Source organism: Sparus aurata, chromosome 19, assembly GCF_900880675.1.
Source record: "Sparus aurata chromosome 19, fSpaAur1.1, whole genome shotgun sequence".
Taxonomy (NCBI): Eukaryota; Metazoa; Chordata; class Actinopteri; order Spariformes; family Sparidae; genus Sparus; species Sparus aurata.
The window spans coordinates 761,299-782,617 of NC_044205.1; the positions used below are offsets into that span (position 1 = coordinate 761,299).

A 21,319-nucleotide genomic window follows, 5' to 3' on the forward strand; every position below is an offset into this window, starting at 1 on the left:
TTATATATCACTCCTGCAGGGGGATTCAAGTTATTATTTTTGATATTGAGATCTGACATTGTTCATGGATTGTGTTTGAGTTTGTACAGAAGTGAAACAGGGATTGCTGCAGGGTTGTAAGTTCTGAGAAAGTAAATTAAATCGCAAAACTCTCATCCATGAGTTCAACCAGGGAGACTTTCTTCACACATGTCTACTCTATTATGTTCTTCATCAGATGGAACAACTGCACTTTGACACTTTTTCTCCTTGATGTTAGTTTTCTGTTATAACAGTAAATATTACCTTTATATACTGGAGTTTTAGTTTCTCCTCTTCTATCTGTCTCCTTTTCGTGGCGATGTTCTCCTGGATTCTTCTTTTGTCCTGAGGGGGGAAAACAAACACACATTTGCAATCATGTGCACATTTGACAGCATGGAAACTATTCCATCTGTTGTCTCCATTTGCTGACACTTCAACCTTGAGCTGACAGCTGGACACCAAGAGCTAAAATAGCTATCTAAAAAGCAAGTCAACTTTCATGACCTCACCCAACCTACCTGTTGTTTGTTTGTGTTTGTGTTTGTGTGTGTGTGTGTGTGTGTGTGCGTGTGTGCGCTAATAGGCACTTCTTGTGGGAAAGAAAAGTTATCTTAAATAGAATTAGAATTAGATTATTAATCAGTGGGACATTTCAAGTGATTTCCTAATGGACACACACTGTGTAAATGTTCTGCCACAGGCAAACACACTGCTCAGCTTTAACCTCAGCATCAAAACACAAGTGTGTTGGTTCCTCAATGTCTCCCTGACAGGGGTCACTATAAACTAAAATAGCCACTGGATCTTGGATCAGTGTGGCACTAAATCCCAGTGAAAGGGGATCGCCTGCTGACGTCTGCTGATATTTATAGTCCTGTCTCTGTCTGCCTTTGACTTAAAGCCAGTGATATCACTGGCCTGAAATGTCCAAACCATTAAAACCATTTCACAGAGACAAGTTGCACCATGATAATTAGAGGCTTACCAATCAAATGACAATGTTACCTATCACCTTTTTCACCCACTTATGAGATAGGTGCAATTTCATGGGGTGGGGTGTGTTTGTGTGTGTGTGTATTTGTGTGTGTGTGTGCGTGTGCGTGTGTTGGGGGGGGGGGCATAAGCTGGCACAGGCTATTAGGACAATATAAACACACTTGCAAAGCTTACTGTATAACAAGCCAAGAGCAGACAACGGTTTGCAGAGCTGTTGAAAAATAAGAGCAATGCAATTTAACATGTGTACTGTCAAATGATGAATTTGGGAGGTACGTTTTTAAGCAGTGCTTTAATGCTGACTTGCTAATTAGCTAGCCTACACTTTTCCCTAAACGGATTCTTATTTGGTTTCTCATTCAGCATTAAGGTGATGTCGGACATTATCCTAAAACACCTATCCCAGTCTGAAAGTAAATTCAAAGCTGTTTTTGAACCATTTGTACAGGTACAGGCATGGTTTTTGGCTCTTTTGAAAGGTTACAGCCAAAAACTGTGTCAGTGCTTCTGTTATTAATCTCAAGGAGTTTTGAACACACTGAATTTGTATTTATTTTACTCACCTGAATTTTTTAATGCTAAAATGAGCCTGCAGATGAGCTGTAACTGCCCCTCCTTTTGGCTGGAACCATTGGTCCACAATATATAGCCTTTAAATTCAAGTAATTCCAATTTAATAACAATATCACTGAAAATGAAATTTTTTCTCAGATAGCCTGTTTGCTTGTTTTTTTTTTGTTTGTTTTTTTTGTACCTTGCTAACTGTTGACCTATTTCTCTCTAAAAATGATTTTGGTAACATATTATGGAATACTGTTTAGCTGTAAAATAAGAGTTTGTAAACAGGAAGCAGCCACCATATTGTTGATATACTGTGAAACCCAACACTGAAACATCTCTGATCAAACTATATGTTCATTGTCTATTTCAGTCCTAAAATGTTTTTAGAAATATATAAAAAATATTTTAGTGTACTGTTTAGATGTAATACTGTGAAAATACTGTTTCCGCTTGTAAAATGGACAGCCAAAACCAAGCACAGCCTAATTTACAGTACATTACATCAACTCGAGTGTTTATGGGTCCAATGCTGCACAGTGCATTCTGATTGTTGCAGATTTTACCCCTTGAGCAAAAGTGAACAACACCAGAGATGGCCCTTTGCATTGCATCTTATTACTGCAGAGACAGTCCACTTCTAAGAAAAGTGGTGAAATACTTATTTAAATGACCACCATTTTTTCTTTATGTTCTTTTTTATTGGTATTAACGTCGTTATACTACCGATAACCTGCACATCTACTGCCAGAACTCTGAAGGTTTTCTTCCACAGCTCTGTCATCCTTCAACTACACACCCCCACTTTTTATTTGCAGACTCTCCTTGGAAATGGCTCCTGTGCTGCACCATGGGATGTTACTCAGACTTAACATCATAATACTGTGAAAGGCATCTTCTGCAGAAGAAATTGCATGTTCCTCTGTGTCTTTCTGCACTGGAACCACATTTGAGTTGGCTTTGTTCACTGCTTTTTGAAGGGTTTTCTAATGGTTCATACAGTTTATTTATTTTATTTATTTCATTATTTTACAATTTGATAATTTAAATTTCAATACACCAAGTTCATTATTAAAATACCCTTCACACAGCTCTCTTTACCGACATGCAGCTCAGCACATTCAACATAAAATGATGTGACCAAAACACTTGATACACATCCCAGATTGACATGACTTCATCCTGGTGAGCTGAAAACCTCTCTCACTCTAATTTTTCCATACAATTACAAAACAGTGTCAGAATTTCATGAAAGGTTTTGAATGTTTTGAACACCCTCAGCTGCTCTGATGCCTCTCTCATTGGTTGCTGTGATCCAACTCAGAAAGTATGGATGTAATCATCCAGATTTTACATTGTAAATATCAAACATGTTTGATATTATCGGGGCAGTTCTGATGAGTCAGTGAGCAGTTCAGGAGGCTTAAGACTGGATCTGTAAACCCATCACATTACCAGTTAATCTGTGCTAAACAGCACTGCACCCATTGAATGTTGATTTGAAAATGTTTAAGTGAAGAAGACCCTCCACCTAATAAGAGACACAATGATAGAAATAACACATCAAAAAGAGTAGTTCATGTCAGAAAAGCAGCTCTCAACATGTGAAACAGTAATTATTTGTTAATAAATTAAATTATTTGTCTCCTAGCTTTCTCCATTTTACTCCCAAAAGCACCACGATGGTCCTTACCGTGATGGCCTGGAGCCTCTCCTTCAGCAGGTCAGCCTCCTCCATGATGGCCTACAAGACACACAGAGTGCATGACAGTGAATCATCTAGAGCAGGAAGTGAGAGGGAAAGACAAAATCGAAATAGTGTTTCAATAAAGATTAAATCTTCAACCTCAGTAACAGAAGTCTATATTTTTTACGACCTTTCGTGCACAGCTGTGTAAATACAGAGACAAGTGAAAAATAACAAATAAAAGAATAGCACCATAATACATGCCAATAATAACACACTATTCCCATTTGTAATTGTTAATAGTGACCAAATTAATTAATACTAAATAAAAAGTGTATTTTCTATGTAAACCAAGGACACTTTAAATAAATGTAGGGGGTCTAGAAAAAAAACATTATATTCAAGTATGCAGAGGGCAGGTATTGCATCAGTGGTATCAGCTTGAACTATTTTGTGTGTATAATGTACATCTGCGTATATGTTTGTGTTTGTGTGCGTGTGAGTGCCAATGTACGGAGCCCTGGAGGTGACATGGATGGGTTTTTTTTTTTTATCTCGTGAGTGCGACTTACTATCTCGCACGCGCGTCTTACTGTACCTTGCGCGCCTGACTTACTATCTCGCGTGCGCGACTTACTGTATCTCACACGTGCAAGATATTAATTCAAGCGCATTTTGACATAATCAAACAGTGCAGTTGGTTAAATGCAGGCTTATTATCATGGATCGAGACCATCTCAGAATTTTAATTGATTAATCAATTAATTAAAGTTAATAAAGTGTCTTATTGTTGTTGTGTAACGGTAAGAGGTACATGTAACAGGTATTTTGATAATCCACGATGAGTGTCCAGGTGTTTTAATAGCTATTTCAATGGCTATTAGGCTAGCCATGATGGAGGAGTTGTAAAGGTAATAGTAGTTTGGTTTTGCTTTGTTTTTGGTATTGCTCTTTATACCACAAGGGGGCGCTGTTGTGTAAGACAGGTCATAATTAACACGCTGCATGTAGAGAGGTCAGAGTGCAACAACATGGCGACTCTGTACGATACAATGCTGCTACTGAGAACAATGTTACAGTATAAGTTGTTGAAGTAAACGGCACTTGTTCATGATTCCAGCGTCCCATCATTGTTGAGTTAACACCACAACGTTCACTTCATTCAATCTTATTCTGTCAATCAACAGAATAAGAAATAGCATGTCTGTGTCAGATATCTGATGAGGAATGGTACAGTGACTGTAGGGAATGTACCATGGCTATGTTGGGGCTACAGTATTTGTCACATATATTGCACAGCAGTAAATCCGGAGTCAGAGTGCCACTGCATCTTACTTACTATCTCGCGAGTGCAAGTTATTATCTCGCATGCGCCAGTTACCATCTCGCGTGCACGAGATACAGCAAGTCGCACGTGCGTGATAGTAACTGGCGCGTGCGAGATAGTAAATCGCACGCGTGAGATAGTAACTGGCGCGTGCGAGATAATAAGTCGCACTCGCGAGATAAAAAAAACCCTATCCATGTCACCTACAGAGCTCCGTACAATTGTCTTGAAATAAGGCTGAAATTATAGAGCTGGATTATGAAATGGAATATGCTTTAAGGATGTAGGCCTTTGTCTTGTAGAAGTTTAAGAAATTTAAAGTCATTATTATTAAACTGTGTTTGCCTTTAAAGTGACATTCACTATTGTGACTGGAAATATACATATGAAATGTCCTGTAAAGGGTCAACTGCATAATGGGTGAAAGTTGAACTTGGGACAGTTTCTGTCAACAGTGTTTTACTGCTGTACATTTTAACCCACAACATGGAATTACATATATTAGCCTTGATAGGGAGAGAGACAGAATAAGAAATAGCATGTCTGTGTCAGATATCTGATGAGGAATGGCACAGTGACTGTAGGGAATGTACCATGGCTATGTTGGGGCTACAGTATTTGTCACATATATTGCACAGCAGTAAATCCGAAGAGAACAGAATGATCACTGAAGGTTAAGATGCACCTGGCCCTCTACAGAGAAAGGACAGTAATATCTCACAGTGTTATTTGAAAATAGTCCACGTGGCTCAAATCCACAGCAACGTGAGGGAGGAATCAGCAAGACACACTGTCTGCAGTAATGTACTGTAAGATAAAGAGACGCAGAAAGGCAAAACCCTGACTTACTTTGAGCTACTATGAAGAAAGAATGAGTGAGAAAAGGAAGGAATGTGGAAAGATTTAAAAGACTAAATGGAATGAAACAGGAAATGGAAACAACTGAAGAAAGTGGTTGAGTGGGAAAGATAGCGAACAAAACAACCTGACTAGTAATAAACTGTTAAACATGTTTAAAGAACAGAAAAATCTAATGTGACACTGAAGAGAGTTCTATTATTTCATGTGACATTCTCCTGCAGCCAGTCTCCCATGAATTCATAGCTTGTTGATTAAGATGTGATTGAATGTTTCTGAATTATTAATATTCTCCAGAGGGCTGACCATTTTCACTGGCCTGTTAACACATCAACAGCTAGCATACAGTTTAGCTCCAGCGCAATTAGTAGGGTGTATAGGTACACTTCTTCAGTTTCAAGGCTGGTCAAATAGGAAACTGGTGTATGAAACCAGAACAGTGACACTGAACCATTGCATCAAAAATAAAAACTGTAGTTGAAAACAAAACCTGAATTGTACCAAAAGACACATTACGTTGAAAAAAAAACAAAAAAAACATATATTAAATGTTATTTTTTAATATTTTGATATCTTTTTAATGTGAGTCGTTTTTTTGCTCATAGATAGCTGACTTTAGCTAACATCAGAACTTTTTCTAGCAGAGCTCTGTAATGGAAATTCGGTCGCACTTTACAGTACGTTAATAAGACGTAATGGGCCGTACTTTGTATCAAATTAGACAAAACAAGACGCCAATAAGACGTAAAAAGCTTTACTTTGCATCAAATTATACAAAACAAGACGCTAATAAGACGTAACAAGCTTTACTTTGTAATACAAAGTACAAAGTACGGCCCGTTACGTCTTATTAACGTACTGTAAAATTAAGTGCGATTGGAAATTCTAACTAAGCTTGGCTCTTTTGTTCACATTCTAATAAGTAGCATTGTCTTTAAGATCACATGTCTGGTAGGCAGACCAGAATAAGCAGAAAGAACAGAACAATGGTAGATTCAAGTACACTCATGTAAGTGATTCCTATATGCCAGGGTCAGAGAGACATTTCCTCATTAGTATGCTGATATGCAAATCGCACTCTACTTGCCCCTCCCCTCCACGCCAAAACAGTGACAGAAAGTTGACACTGAAAATCAGTCACGTTGAAAAAATACTGATATCATAAAAATCCTGTCACTAAAAAAAAAAAAAAAACCATAAAGGAAAAATCTGAAGATTGTCATTGAAAAACACATTGAAGTCAATACCAATACCTGTGTTTTATTTTTAAATGTAAACCCAAGGAGCTGCTTGTTGATTTTGAAAAATGGAGGTAAATAACGCTGAATAACAGGGAATTATTAAAACTATATTGGATGGACCATGAAGGGCTTGAAGTTGTGGTTGAGTTGGTGAGGGAAGCAATAACGTCCCCAACCAACTGAAACAATCCAATAACGCCAGAGTTAAAATGTTTGGCAACACTCCGGTATTTGGCTACGGGGAAAATGCAGCTCTTCGCACGGGACTAGTATTACCTGGGGACCTCAAGTGATTTAGAAATTACCCCACCACGTCCGTGTTTCGTGCGGCACATTCGCACAGGATAATCAAAGTCTGTGTTTTAACTCTAATTTACATTATCCTCCGGGTCGATCACACCGGAGCCCTTGCTGGAGCAGCACAACGGTTAGATATGGATATTCTTAATATAATAACTGGTGAGCCTGTTGAAAGATGGAAAAATGTTCCTTACCGCATGCTGCCATGCGTGTAATCCATCTAATCATCTTTCGAGATTTCGCTCTTCTGATGAGCCTCCTGAACTTGCACCCAAAATGCTGTCAAAACTTTAATTTATAATTCCCAACGCAGCCTCCATAATTCTCGACCGGGAAAAAGGCAGAAAAAAGGTGTGGAAAACACAAAAAACCTTAAGAAAAACAAAAAACGACCCCAAATCACAGAGAAGCCGATTCGCACAGGACTAATATTATCAAATGACCTCTGTGTTTGGTGAAATATGGTAGGTAATTCACGGTGGAATTTTTACTTTACAAATTACGGACATGGCAGATTCGCACGGGATTAGACGACACCATCAGACCTCAATGACTATCGACCAGTGGCCCTCACATCTTACGTCATGAAGGTGCTGGAGAGACTGGTTTTGGCCAACCTGAGGCCGCAGGTGAGAGCCCTGCTAGACCCTCTGCAATTTGCTTACCAGCCCCACTTGGGAGTTGATGACGCTGTCATCTTCCTGCTGCAACGAGCCCATTCGCACCTGGATGGTGGAGGAGGCACTGTGAGAATCACATTCTTTGATTTCTCTAGTGCTTTTAACACCATTCAGCCACTGCTACTGGGGGAGAAGCTGCGGGTGATGGGTGTAGACGACACAATGATCTCCTGGATTACTGACTACCTGACAGGCAGGCCACAGTTTGTCCGTATGGGCAGTGTTCTGTCTGATGCGGTGGTTAGTGATACAGGAGCTCCACAGGGGACTGTACTGTCTCCTTTCCTGTTCACCTTATACACCACTGACTTTCAGTACAACACCGGGTCGTGTCACCTGCAAAAGTATTCTGACGACTCGGCTGTTGTTGGGTGTATAAGTGAGGGACAGGAGGAGGAGTACAGAGCACTGGTAGACAACTTTGTGGAGTGGACTGGACAGAATCACCTGCGGCTGAACATCAGCAAGACCAGAGAGATGGTGATAGATTTCAGGAAGAAGAGGAAGACGGCTTTCCAACCTCTGTGCATTCTGGGAAAGGATGTGGAGGCGGTGGAGGATTACAAGTACCTGGGTGTTACCATCAACCACAGACTGGACTGGAGATCTAACACTGAAGCTGTTTACAAGAAGGGGATGAGCAGACTTTACTTCCTGAGGAAGCTGAGATCCTTCAACGTGTGCAGCAAGATGTTGGAGATCTTTTATCAGTCTGTGGTGGCCAGTGTACTTTTCTTTGCTGTGGTTTGTTGGGGAAGCAGCATTGGAGCCAGCGACACCAACAGACTCAACAAACTGATCAGGAAGGCTGGCTCTGTGATTGGCTGCAAACAGGACACTCTGGAGGCTGTGGTGGAGAGGAGGACACTGAAAAAACTGTTATCCATCATGGATAATCCTCTCCACCCTCTCCAACTCACACTGGTCAGACAGCGGAGCACCTTCTCCGGAAGACTGCTTCAGCTTCGCTGTCGAAGCAACAGATACAGGAAATCTTTCCTGCCACAATCCATCACTTTATATAATAACTCTCTCACCTCTGCCTGACAGAGAACTCTGGTCTCTCTACTGTTTTGTTGTATATATTATTATTGTTATAGTATATTTTGCATATTTTGTGTTATTGTATATATTATTATTGTTTATAGCACACTGTGCACTGTATATATACACTATGTATATATTGGATTCTATTTATGTGTTTTAAGTGTTTTATTTGCTGACCCACTACTGCTGTAACAAAATAATTTCCCAGTCTGGGATCATTAAAGTAATTCTATTCTATTCTATTCTATTCTATTAAGATCACAGACGACCTCCGCAATTATTACAAATTATTGGAGGTCCCCACGTTTTACTAGTCCCGTGCGAATAGGGCTTTTGTCAATCGGAAAAAGTTGCATTCCATCAATACACAAATTGTCTTTGACACACGTTACAATATACTGGACATTGTTGCGAAATGGCCCGGATCAACACACGATTCCCGAATTTTAATGGAGAGTGGTTTGACGCAGCTTTTCGAGGGGGGGGGGGGGGGGGCAATTAATTCTCCTCATAAATAAATTTCTTTATCCAATATCTTTTCATAGGCTTTGTCATGGGCTTGTAGGCAACTTCCTTATTTTCACTTCATGCACTGCGTAGCCTAAATGACTTTTCAATGGGCTGCCCTGTCACTCAACAACCAATCACCGTTGTCACCGCTTCTAAGTGCGTCCTTATAAAATGACGTCATCCATAGCAACAGAGAGTTACTTTTAGTTTAGGAGTTCACTGTTTTCATAACTAAAAGTAGGTCTCAGCGGCTTTGTGAATTACTTTTAAGAAACGACTCCTACATAAAAACTTTTAGTCCGATTTAGGAGTACTCCTAACGTTAAGATAAAAGTCTTTGTGAATACGGGCCCAGATCATCATCAGTGGAGCTGAGGTGGAGCAGGTGACATGTATAGATTTCCTTGGGTTTACCATCACTGAGACCCTATGTTGGTCATGATGGATGAGGGTACACTGAATTAAAGAGGCCTTGTGGACTATTCTAGTTTGGTATGCATTAATATGCACACCATTGTCAAGACAAAAAAATTCTGTACCTTGCCATGCCCTTGAATGGAAAAACATCTGTGCCTTGTCTCTATGGCCTGAGTGGTTTCTCACGGCTCAGCTTGGCTATAGTTTCCCCACTTGTGTCTTTTAAAGGCCTGTATACCCAGTACAGCAATGTCCAAACTCAGAAAGCTGGAGGAAAGCTTTTACTCCAAATAGTGAGGGATACTACAGTCAGGCTACATGCTGTGGAGTGGAAACGGTATGGATTAATGTAACCTTAACTTCTGCTCTCACAATAAGTGGCTGTCCTTACAATCCCTCCATCCATCCCTCCATTGATCCATACTGTGATCTGTTTCAACTATTTCATCCTGTATAATTCTGATGTCTTTCATTGGATCCACCACACATAACTCCACTTTAATATATTCTGCTATAAAAAGGTCATTACTTACAGGAGCTTTAGCTCTGTAAAGCCCGAAGGCTGGATCAGCTGACTCTGGCAGGCATACTGTAGGAGGTAAAATGATCCTCAGTGATAAATAACAAGGACATGTTTATTTATGTAGTGCTTGTGTTCACACTGCTAGTAGCACCTGAGCTGGCCAAATGTCATCTTGTCCATGTTCACCACTGCTTGGATAAAGGATAAAACTTTGTGTTCTACTTTAACTAGGGGGCCAAGCCCGAGGGGCCGAGGAAACGCCTATGCAAGCAGACGCGTTTGCTAAGACCAGCGGTGCTAGGAACCCTATTGTAATTGTAAAGATTCTTAGGGCCCGAGCGGGGAACCTGCAAGGACCCTATTGTTTTTCAAATGATTATTATTCTTATTAGGGCCCGAGCAGGTCTCCACCTGAGAGGTCCCTATTGTTTTTCTAAGGATTATTTATTAGGGCCCGAGCAGGTCTTGACCTGCGAGGACCCTATTGTTTTTCGAATGATTCTTATTATTAGGGCCCGAGCAGGGAACCTGCAAGGACCCCATTGTTTTTTCAAATTATTCTTTATTTATTAGGGCCCGAGCAGGGAACCTGCAAGGACCCTATTGTTTTTCAAATAATCATTAGGGCCTGAGCAGGGCCCTAATATGAAATTCATAGAGGTGCTATAGAATGGCCCCTGTGACTCACACAGCAAAAATGACCAGCAGGTGGCGCTATTTTCAATGCAAAAGCATTTTTCGCTCATAACGCCCACTTAATATGTTGCAAATTATTAAACCTCATATCTTTGTGTTCCCTGAATTCAGCTGAATTGTTTGGTGTAGGCCACACCCACTTTGTGCTAACTTTCCATTCGCAAAATCGCGACAAATGAAAAACGTACTTTTTCGAACTCTTCCTAGGCAATTTGAGCTATTTGCACCAAACTTTGCGTGAAGCATCTGTGGACCCTCCTGACAAAAAGCTATCAAAAGAATTGTGATAGACACCGAAAATATAAAACAACAAATTCTTGCACATTGTGTTCAAAACAGACATCTTTCATATTTTCACCAAATACATTCTGATTACCACAACATTTTTGCCAATTGTGTTCCATGGCCCATGAGGGTTTGTGCAAAATTTGGTGCTAATCGGCCAATAGGTGGCGCTCTGGTGGCAGTCTCATTAGGGTCAATGGAAATAAATGGGGAAATCTTCAAATCCTCTTCAAAACTCATCTTCAACCTCTTCTTGTCCCTCATACTTTGAGTTAGACACACCATTCAAACTTTTAAAGAGTCAGAGGACTTTGAACTAATGGGCATGTATTCAGTTTTTAAAAATCTTCAGTTTTTTAAAATCATAATGGGTGTGTATTGCGTGAGCTAGAATGCGTGACATCATTGCTACAGTGGAGAGCAGCTGGAAGAACTGGAGAAAAAGTTCTCTTCAGCTTGATTTGGATCCCACATCTTATTTATTCTTATAGGGACATTTTCAGCTTTGGTCTGTTAATGTTCCAGCATATGTGCAGCCAGAGAAAGTGTTCACCTTTTTTGAGCTCTTTCAGCCCTCTTACTTTTCAGCTTTTATCATGCAGCACATCCCATTAGTTAATCAGTTCTTCTCTGAACTGGCTGGATTCTCTGGATTGTTTTCAAGATCTTCCAAGAGAACCAGTGTGCTTGATAGAGTGGTAGCACACAGACTCCCAAGAGCAAGCACAGTAAGATGGAACTTCCATATCCATGCCGTGAACACTGTGTTTGAGTACAAAGGTGACATCATCCAGTGTTTTGAAACCATCAGGGGAGTTTGAGCCTATCACTATGCGGGAAGCTAGAGGGTTTGTGAGGCTACTGGAGGATGATACTTTCAGCTTCTTCCTGAAACTATTTCATTGCATCATGCCTCGTGTGGACATTTACAGCTAAATGACTAAAGGACAGCTGAACTTCCTTCACTTTTGAGTAGACAGGCTTTCTCCATCAGAGGGCAGTGCTGCCTTGCTAATGGATACAAACCTCGATACAACAGTCTGTAGGGTCACACAGTGCACTCCTGTCATTATTTGTTCTTTATATAGATTGCAGGGACTTCTTCTGTCTTTAGCCTACAGCATTTAATACCAGCGGGAGCAGGCCACCAAATTATGAAGGAACGGCTTCCTGACGGAAGATGTTGCCTGAGCAGGCCCCAATGGCAGCACGCCCCGACGCGTGTGGACTGCGAGCGCCTGTTTATCGCTGCTTGCAGCTTTTATCATTTTTATTTTTATCCCGCTAAAAGTGGTGCTGCAGGCTAAACCGTGCTGGGGAGGATGGTGCAATTTGGAGGGTTGGTCCAGACACCTGTACTATGGAAGCGAATCTGTACCATAATTCAAATTAATATGCATTAACAGAAATGCTTTTTCATTTTCAGAATGTAGCTGCATTTTTTGACTCATGAATAAAATTAGTAATAAATCATCCAAATTGCATTTTCATTTTCTTCTTCAAAACTGCTCATTATGTAACTTAATTCAAATGATAAAGAAAAGGACATTTAAGATTTAATTTTCAAAAGATGGCCCAGCAAATAGGTACCAAAATTCAATTTGAAATGTCAAATTTGAAAATTAAAATGCATTAGCAGAAAGGTTTTTTCATTTCAAAGTCAGAGCTGCCCCCTAACGTAGATGCGTAGCACGTTTGGTCAGACTGGGGGCTGAAGAAGAAAAGAGGCCACTGACGTCACTCTCCTGTGCCGCTTGGGATTGCGAATTCAAATTGAATTTTGGACCTTTTTTGCGGGGGGTGGGCTTGAAAACGAAAAAGCAGTTTTCTTTTTATTTGTGTAACAAAATGAGCAGTCTTGAAGAAGAAAATGAAAATGCAATCTGGATGATTTATTACCCATTTTATTTATGAGTCACATAATGCAGCGATGACCTTAAAATGAAAAAGCCTTTCTGTTAATGCATTTTAATTTGAATTATGGTACAGATTCGCTTCCATACTGCACATACCTCAGACACAAAAAACTACATATATCTGCCGGCAGGGGGTTCTATAACCTAGGTCAACGTGTTTTTGTCTATAACTCCCAAACCATATGTTGCGCTTTCAAAAACCTTGTATCCCCAGATTCCCTGAATGGAGTTGAATGACTTTGCAATCGGCCGTTAGAAAGTTTTTTCACAATATCGCAAAAACTGGAAAAACCTACTTTTTCGAACTCCTCCTTGGGATTTTGTCCGATCTGCGTGAAACTTTGCGAATGTTGGCCACTAGGGGGCGCTAAAATACGGGAAGTCTATATCTCTTGAAGGGCTACACCGATTTTTAAGCAGTTTGGTCGGTATGATGTAGGGCAAATCCTGAGCCCATATCTTGAAGGTGGTCATGACTGGTCAACGTGGACATGGCTTATTACAAGATAAAGAACAAACATTAATTTCAGCCAAACTATTATGCTGAGAGCTTTGAAATGTATCCGGTCCATATAGAATAAGACACACTTCTTCCATACCAAAAACTGCACATGTTCTCCACTAGGTGGTGCTATAATGGATGCAATCGCATTTTTGCCTGTTACTTCCACATTTTAAAGCCCCTGTACGGAGTTTTTAACTGGATATGCAAAAGTCTCTGGTTTCTGCTGATGTGTCTGTGTTACCTACAACAGCAAATGAGCCCATCAGTGTGAAGATACGCTTTTTCTAAGTAGTCTAATTCTATACCTCTGAAAGGCCTTGGTCGGGTCAGACCACTGACGAAACGATTTACGGCAGTCAGACCGGAACTGACGACACTCAGCATATCTGTTTTGTTGCTACGCTAGCCAGTGCTAACCGAGCTAAAACTTTTATCATGGCTGATAATGAGACAATGAAAAGAAAAATAATTCGAACCGAAGACCAACGAAAGGCCGAGAGGGAATCCGATCGAGCTAGGGCTAAACACGGATAAACATTGGCGATTCCTTCGAGAGATGGAGAGAGTTGCGGGGCTTGAAGGGATTCAAGTCGGATCCAGAATTTGCCCTATTCCTCCTAGAAAGGTATGTAAATTTTATTTAATTTATGAAATGTATTGCGGGACGTAGTTTACAGCAATACATGAATTTATACTGTTACAACAAAGCTGGCTAACGTTACCACTAGATTAGCTCTTGATACTACACTCGTAAAAACGACAACAAACGTCTTAGATCACGCATCCATTTCAGCTGTGTGTATCAGCCCAACCGACCTGCAACGATGCATTGGTAATATCCTCTGTCATTATAAATGATTCAGTTTCTTACTTAGAACAAAACATCCATCACAATCACTGTGACTTTGCTGTAATGCTAGCTCTGTAGCACCGTGGGTAATATTTATAGCTGGGAAATTGCAGTGCAACAGCAGCATTACACACAGTGACAAAAGTGCAGTCTTTGCATGTTTAGCCTATGTCACAGACATCACGGTAATACAGTTAGCTTACAACGTAAGATATTATGTTGGCAATGCTACTGCAGTTTTTTCCAATGCTGGGTTATTGCACTGACAATAAAATATTACTAAGGTAAGTTGACAACTAAACTAAACAGTTCTACTACCGAGTTATCTAAACTGTTGGTTGTAGGCTTACTGAACTTAGATGTATGTCTGTGTAAATTCTCATTTGTCCAGGTCAAGGCATGATTCAATTACTTAGAGAGAACTTAGATACAAGTTTTAACATTACTTTGTTTCACCGGCGGCATATTATATTACATAGAAATACAAATAGACACATTACCTCATCCATATGCACGCTGTAGATAGCTGCTAAAAAAAAAAGTTTTCAAAGCAAGTCCCGTCTTCTTCCCGACGTTTCCAAAACAAATCTACACGCGCCGGCCAGACAAACGTCTTCACGACAGTGGGCACTAGGGCTCGTGGGAAATGCGGTCTTCATTCCGTCAAAACACCACCGCTTTCGTCCACCGGGGCCGCCAAAATCAACACTAAATGAAAAGTCTGTACAGGGGCTTTAAATAACACATTCGCAAACCTCATATCCATATGTTCCCTGAATAGAGTGGGGTTTTCTGACATAGGACACACCCACTTCTGCTGCATATTTTGTTCGCTAAATCGGCACATATGCAAAACCTACTTTTTTGAACTCCTCCTACAATTTTAGCGCCATATGCCTGAAACTAGCTGGCTAAAAAACACATATTGTTTCATATTTCGGTCAAACTAAATGCTTTCAACATCAAGCTTAAGTCGATTGTTCCTGAAGTCATCCAGAGGCTCTCTGCCAATAGGTGGCACTATAACGGATATAAATGCATTTTTGCCTTTAACTTCCACATTTTAAAGAACACATTCATGAACTTCATATTCATGAATTTCCTGAATAGAGCTAGGTTTTCTGACATAGGCCCCGCCCACTTCTGCTGCACTTTTTCTTTGTTAAATGTACAATATGTAAGAAATCTAAAGCAACTGGCCGTAAAACCATCCTAATATGTCACAGAGACTCAGGAATAATGTTCATATAATATACTGAACTCACCAACAGTACAGCCAAAATATTCGCATTAAAAATCTTTTGCAGGACTGCAAATCATGTTGATGTTTTGAAATCATGTTTTGGCATGTGGCGCCACCCACCGCCGTCTACAAATCATTGCGGTCAGTAGAGTCTCAGCTGCCGAGCAACCACAGGTTGCCAGTTACGACTGAGCTACAATGGCGGAGGCAACAAAATCTAAAAAAGACCTCATTATGAATCACAAAAACGCCAAGATAAAATTCGAGGCAAAGCGAGGGTCTATATAGGAGATGCATTTGAATGGTGGAGTTAAAAGCTGAGAGGAATTTGAAAACGGATGCAGAATTGGCTACACTTCTCCTAGACAGGTGCCAGCAGCTGCTGGACAATACAAAATCTTACATTTGATACTTAGCCAAATTCGAGTCCTCTTTAGGTCTTTGCATGTATATCGCATGACGTTATTCTATCTGATATGTCCATCCCCAGTCAACAGCTAACGTAACCATAAATAACAATACATCCTGATCTTTACTGAGAGAACAGAATTGTGTGTCTGCTCTGGCAACCTCGAGTATGGAGGGGAGGGGGTCGAGGGGGAGGCAGATACGACTCACCGCAGTATTTTAAATTTGAGTGTAGTAACCGTTTTTGGCCACATTCTTACATATGGCGTCTTTAAGTCACCACATGTCCAAAACCTACTTTTTCCAACTCCTCCTACGATTTAAGTGCCATCTGCATGAAACTTTGCACATAAAATCTTCAGATGTGTCTGATGATGAGTTATGAAAATAATTTTGGCACTCCAAAAAATGCACTAGCACTTCTTGCTTAGGATGTACATGAACATCAACATGAACATACATAAACATAACTATGATATAAGAAACATTCAATTACAAAGATCAGGGACAGTAAAGAGAGAACAATAAGTTAAAGAATGGTATAAAAATGAATAAGTAAAGTGTTCAGAGGTTCAATTTATTGTAAATATATGTTTAATTATATATTATTTACAGTGAGGATTTTATGTTGTTCAATTATGTACAGGCAGTATACTGAGCATGGTAAGACATGACAAGAAGACAGTGTGTTAAGTTTGTGCCTTATAAGGATTACTGTATCTTTGTGTGTATCTTTCATGACAGCCAGTTTTAGATTCCTTCACGAGTCCAGCAGCTGACAAAAAACCCTTTTATACCTTTTTTCCCCAACAAGAAAGCTGATGACACAACCTCAGGGGAAATAATTCATATTGTTCATGTAGTGATATATATGAGCTGTGAAAGCCACTTACAGTAGTTGACACCAACTAAAGTCTGTCTCTATTATGTTTTCAGTGTACTAGTGCAGTGCCCGTAAGAAAAGTGTATTCCTGTAAAAAAGTGGGAGGTTAAGTAGCTTTTTCATGGATGGCCAAATGAGGCTGTGTCTTAAAAACTATTTACTTGGTGTCATTGTTTTCAGCACAACCTCACATCTGTTACTGTACAGTTTTTTATTTTTTATTTTGACATACTGTATTAACAAATTGGACCTAAAATCACACAAAAAAAAACATAAAATCCGAGTTGAAAAAGTTAGATTTTTTTACTGTGAAAACCACAAATATGTTTAACCTTTTTTTTTTTTTTTTTTTTTTACTTATAATGCAAATATAAATTGTTGTTTGCTAAATTTGTGCATACATTTTAAAAATTTACAAAGATATATGTAACTATTTACATTTAAATGCAGGCAATGCTCAGGTCTGCCTGTGCTCCTTCCAGCTGAATTAAGAGCTGCACTGCCTGCTCCACATTCAGCTTCTCCTCATTGTTCTGACTCATTAAACAAAAAACGGACTCCACTACACACTAAACACACTACACCAAACACTACATAACACACTAACTATACACTCCAAACATGCTAAATGTCACAAATCTCTCAACTCTCAATATCGCTGTCTATACACCGACCGTCGTTGCCTGTCATTCATCCGCCTCCGCCCCTCCCACAACTTCCTGTTCCTCAACAACCAAACTTGCTGTTTGGACACTTTCGTGACAAAAGCCTGTTTTTACCGTTTCTTCCTGCACCAGACACAAAGCAAACGTGATGGCAATGTTCGCAAAAAAGCGTGGCAGACATTATTTACCCTAAATCTGGTTTTGGACGTGCCGGTGCATCCGGTCCGTCACCTCGGGAGGTGGGCTGTGCTAGCTACACACGAACATCCACAGATTCCAATTCCACTTTGTTGTCCACGCGTCTCCGGATCTCATCAGACTCGAACAGACTTGGTCCGGACTCGTTTAATCTCATTAATCCACAACAGTCAGTTCAGATGCACAGAACAGAACAGAACGGGACCGAACCGCCGGCAAAATCCCGGTCCAGCTCGCGCCGCTGCAGGTATAAATCTGCTTGTTTCTTCAGGTATGTCGTGGGCTTGAGCTCTGCAGTGATTGGCTCTGGTGCGCACATGGCTAAGGTGTGCAGTGATTGGCTCTGGTGCGCACATGGCTAAGGTGTGCAGTGATTGCTTCTGGTGCGCACGTGACTGTGGTGGCTCCGGCATTTATGAAATAATTTATTCACCGTATCATTGCGGTCCAAACAAATGCGAAGTCGCACACCCTTGAACCACGCAGCAGCCATGTTGAAACTCTCAGGTCAGTCTGATCCTGATCCGCAGAGATATTTGAGGAATACACACACACACACAGACAGACAGACAGACAGACAGAGATTCCTTGCTTTTATAGAGAGATTACAGCCAAGTATTGACTTGCTCGTGTTATATATGTATGTACCACCAGGTGGCGTTGCTGTGAAAAGAAATGCATTTTTCGTTGTCACTCTCATTTTTTGTTGCAATAATAGAAATGTAATGAAACAGTACTGATGTGGGGTCACTCCAAGGCCAGCCATGTAGTTAAGTAAGGATTGGTCAAAGTGGGCGAGATTTAGTACAACAAATCCAAATTGGCACACATTCAGCCTTTTGCACTTCTGGTGCACTTCCCATTACAGCGAATACCATGGCTCAGACGTTGACCTGTGTCCTCACTTTTGCACCGAGCCCGTCATCCTTTGGGCCAACTTCCGTGCGCTCTGCGGTGCGCAGGGTCCGAGTCGCGCGGGGGGCTATGCTCCCATTCATAACTGCTTGCATATATTTTCCAAATATGAAACATAATTTTAGATGTTTACAGCATGATACAATGTGCATAATTGTAATAAAAAGTGCAAAAAAAAAATTATCATGAGTATATATATTCCTGTACATATATATTTTACCACAGCGATAAGGTGCCGGAAAATTTTGAAAATGACCCTTAAAGGTGCTTGAAAAGTGCTTGAATTTGACCTTGAAAAATATGTACAAACCCTGTACATGGGTCCAGTACAGCTAAAAGGCAATGGGGTTCATACTTGCTCAAATGTGTTATGTATCGTCTTTTCAACATCCCGTTAAGGTAATTGGAATTTATGGTTAGAAGATGGCAGCCTGTATAGCCACACCTGTGGTGTAGTTGGTGGGGATGTATACACAGAGAAGAGATTTGTATTTGGACAAAACAAGATGAGGGAAGTTGTTGTACAATCAACTGTTAAAATATTGACACATATCATAATAGTAAAAGCAACTACTGAACCAAAGTTTTACTGTGTTATGTTTGCTTTTTTTTTTTTTTTGCCTTCGATCCGACTGAACTGACATACAAACTTCTGGCCATTATCAAAACTCGGTCTCAGTTACTCTTATCGAAGGATCTATAAAAGAATTGTCTTCTCACAAGTTGTCTCTTGTTTAGAGCCCAACATTTAGAAAAAATTCAAACTGAGTTTCAGTACTGAATATGACAATACATATTGACTCAAATCATGCCATTTACATTTATCAACCGAACTGCTTCTTCTGATAACATCATTCTATGCTCTTGGATCATCATAAGAATTTAGTAAACATGTGGGATATAAAGGCATTTGTGTACCAAGGGTATTTTTTTGTAGTTTTTTCTTTAATCCATCATCTGATCCCGTAAAATTACGCACAGAACCCTTGCATACTGAGTCCAGTGACTTTATTATTGTATTCTTTCTGAAAAATCACAATACTATACAAAATGGAGTCGCAAAGCAGTGAACATGATTTTGTGGTCCCCCCAAAAAGAAAATACTGGGTCCATCCAGTCCCAAGTGCCAGGAACAGTCACCTGCTGCAGCACGAAGGTACGGTGGCTGGCACTGTTGCCTCACAGCAAGAAGGTCCATGGTTATAAGAGCCTTTCTGTGTGGGGTTTGCATGTTCTCTCTCTGCTGGCGTGGATTTGCCCCACCATCAAGACTGACACTGGCTGAGATTTGGAGCTAGCACTGTGTTGCCCTGGCTCCTCTGGGAAGGGTTAAATGCAGAAAACTGGTTTCACTACATTGTTCATTGTATGATTATATGTGATTAAATTAAGATTCTTCTGAATCCTCTAAAAGACCTGTGGAACGAATTATCTCTGGAGGGAAAGTCCACTATATGATGCATCCAACCACCCTAACCACTCCCTGACTTAGACTTTTATCTCTCTTTAAACTACTGCTCTACATGGGCACTTCAAGAAGTGATGCTAAAGGAGTAAGTAAAGCATCAAACCTGGAAGCGTGTGACCCGTTAGGAGTCAGAGCGGGCGGTACAAACAACGCTTTCTTGTTTTAATATCACATACTTTGTACATCCATCTGCCAAGACTTTTGGAATTACAACTGCTTAATTAAAAATACATGCAGTTCCCCAAATGCAAAGTATATACAAAACACTCACTTATTCAAATGTCAAATATATTGAGTAAGTTTGTTAACTGATTACATGGAAATGGGAAAATAATAGAACTACACACACTGTCAGATAAGTTCAATGCACATTTCACACTCTCCTTACTTTGTGAGCTGAGACGGAAGAGATCACCTGCCCACTGTCATGTCAATACAAGTCTGTTATAAATACTATATTGTACGTGAGTAGGTGCATATGGCTCTACACATTCATGCTCAGCCCTCTTAGACACCCACACACAAACTGACTAAATCTAGATTTTCATCCAAACATGGCTAACCCAGCTAGGCCTGGGCGATAAACCGAAAATTTACCGATACCGAAATTTACAACGATAACTGACGTCATTTTGCCCATGTCGGTATATTCGGTGTCATAGGCCTAACATCCACTAGGGACAGGAGGACATGTCCCCCCCCCCCCCCCCCCCCCCCCCCACTTTTATTTAATCCAGCGGAGCAGTAGCTCTCAAGCATCTGATACTCAAACATTAGGTCTACTTGATTAATATACCCAGCTTATGTGCTTATTTTACGTTAATTTGATGGCAAACTCCGCCCGCTGATGCAACACCAGCTATGCCAGGTTAGTAATCAAGTGAACCCACTCTCACTGTGAGACGCGGACAGTTTGTGTAATGATGCTGCGTTCAAAGGCTGCAACAGGCCACTGTCTTCGGCCGGCCGGTCCATTGATCAAACATTTGTGTTTTGTTTTTTATTCACTCAAAATAATGACTGTATTTCCAGCTAGAAAACGCGCATCTCTCTCCTCCCTCCATTGTTGTTTGCATTTGTGTCTCTGCGTGGTCTGACACGTGAGTGTCCTTATGCTGG

At 40.4% G+C, this 21,319-nt stretch overlaps 1 protein-coding gene across 3 annotated transcripts in view; it reads right to left on the reverse strand.

The window, feature by feature from the left end:
* The window catches only part of palmdb (palmdelphin b), a 142,024-nt gene that overhangs the window by 106,194 nt on the left and 14,511 nt on the right, over positions 1–21,319 (reverse strand). For 2 of the 3 annotated variants that reach the window (XM_030398288.1, XM_030398294.1), the window contains exons 2-3: positions 3,272–3,322; positions 286–366 (exon numbers count right to left, since the gene is read on the reverse strand). In XM_030398288.1, coding sequence (XP_030254148.1) covers positions 286–366; positions 3,272–3,316 — 126 coding nt within the window. In that variant the 5' untranslated portion in view covers positions 3,317–3,322. Of the gene's footprint in view, positions 1–285; positions 367–3,271; positions 3,358–21,319 lie in introns of all 3 variants that reach the window. The other variant, XM_030398289.1, reaches the window with a different exon arrangement.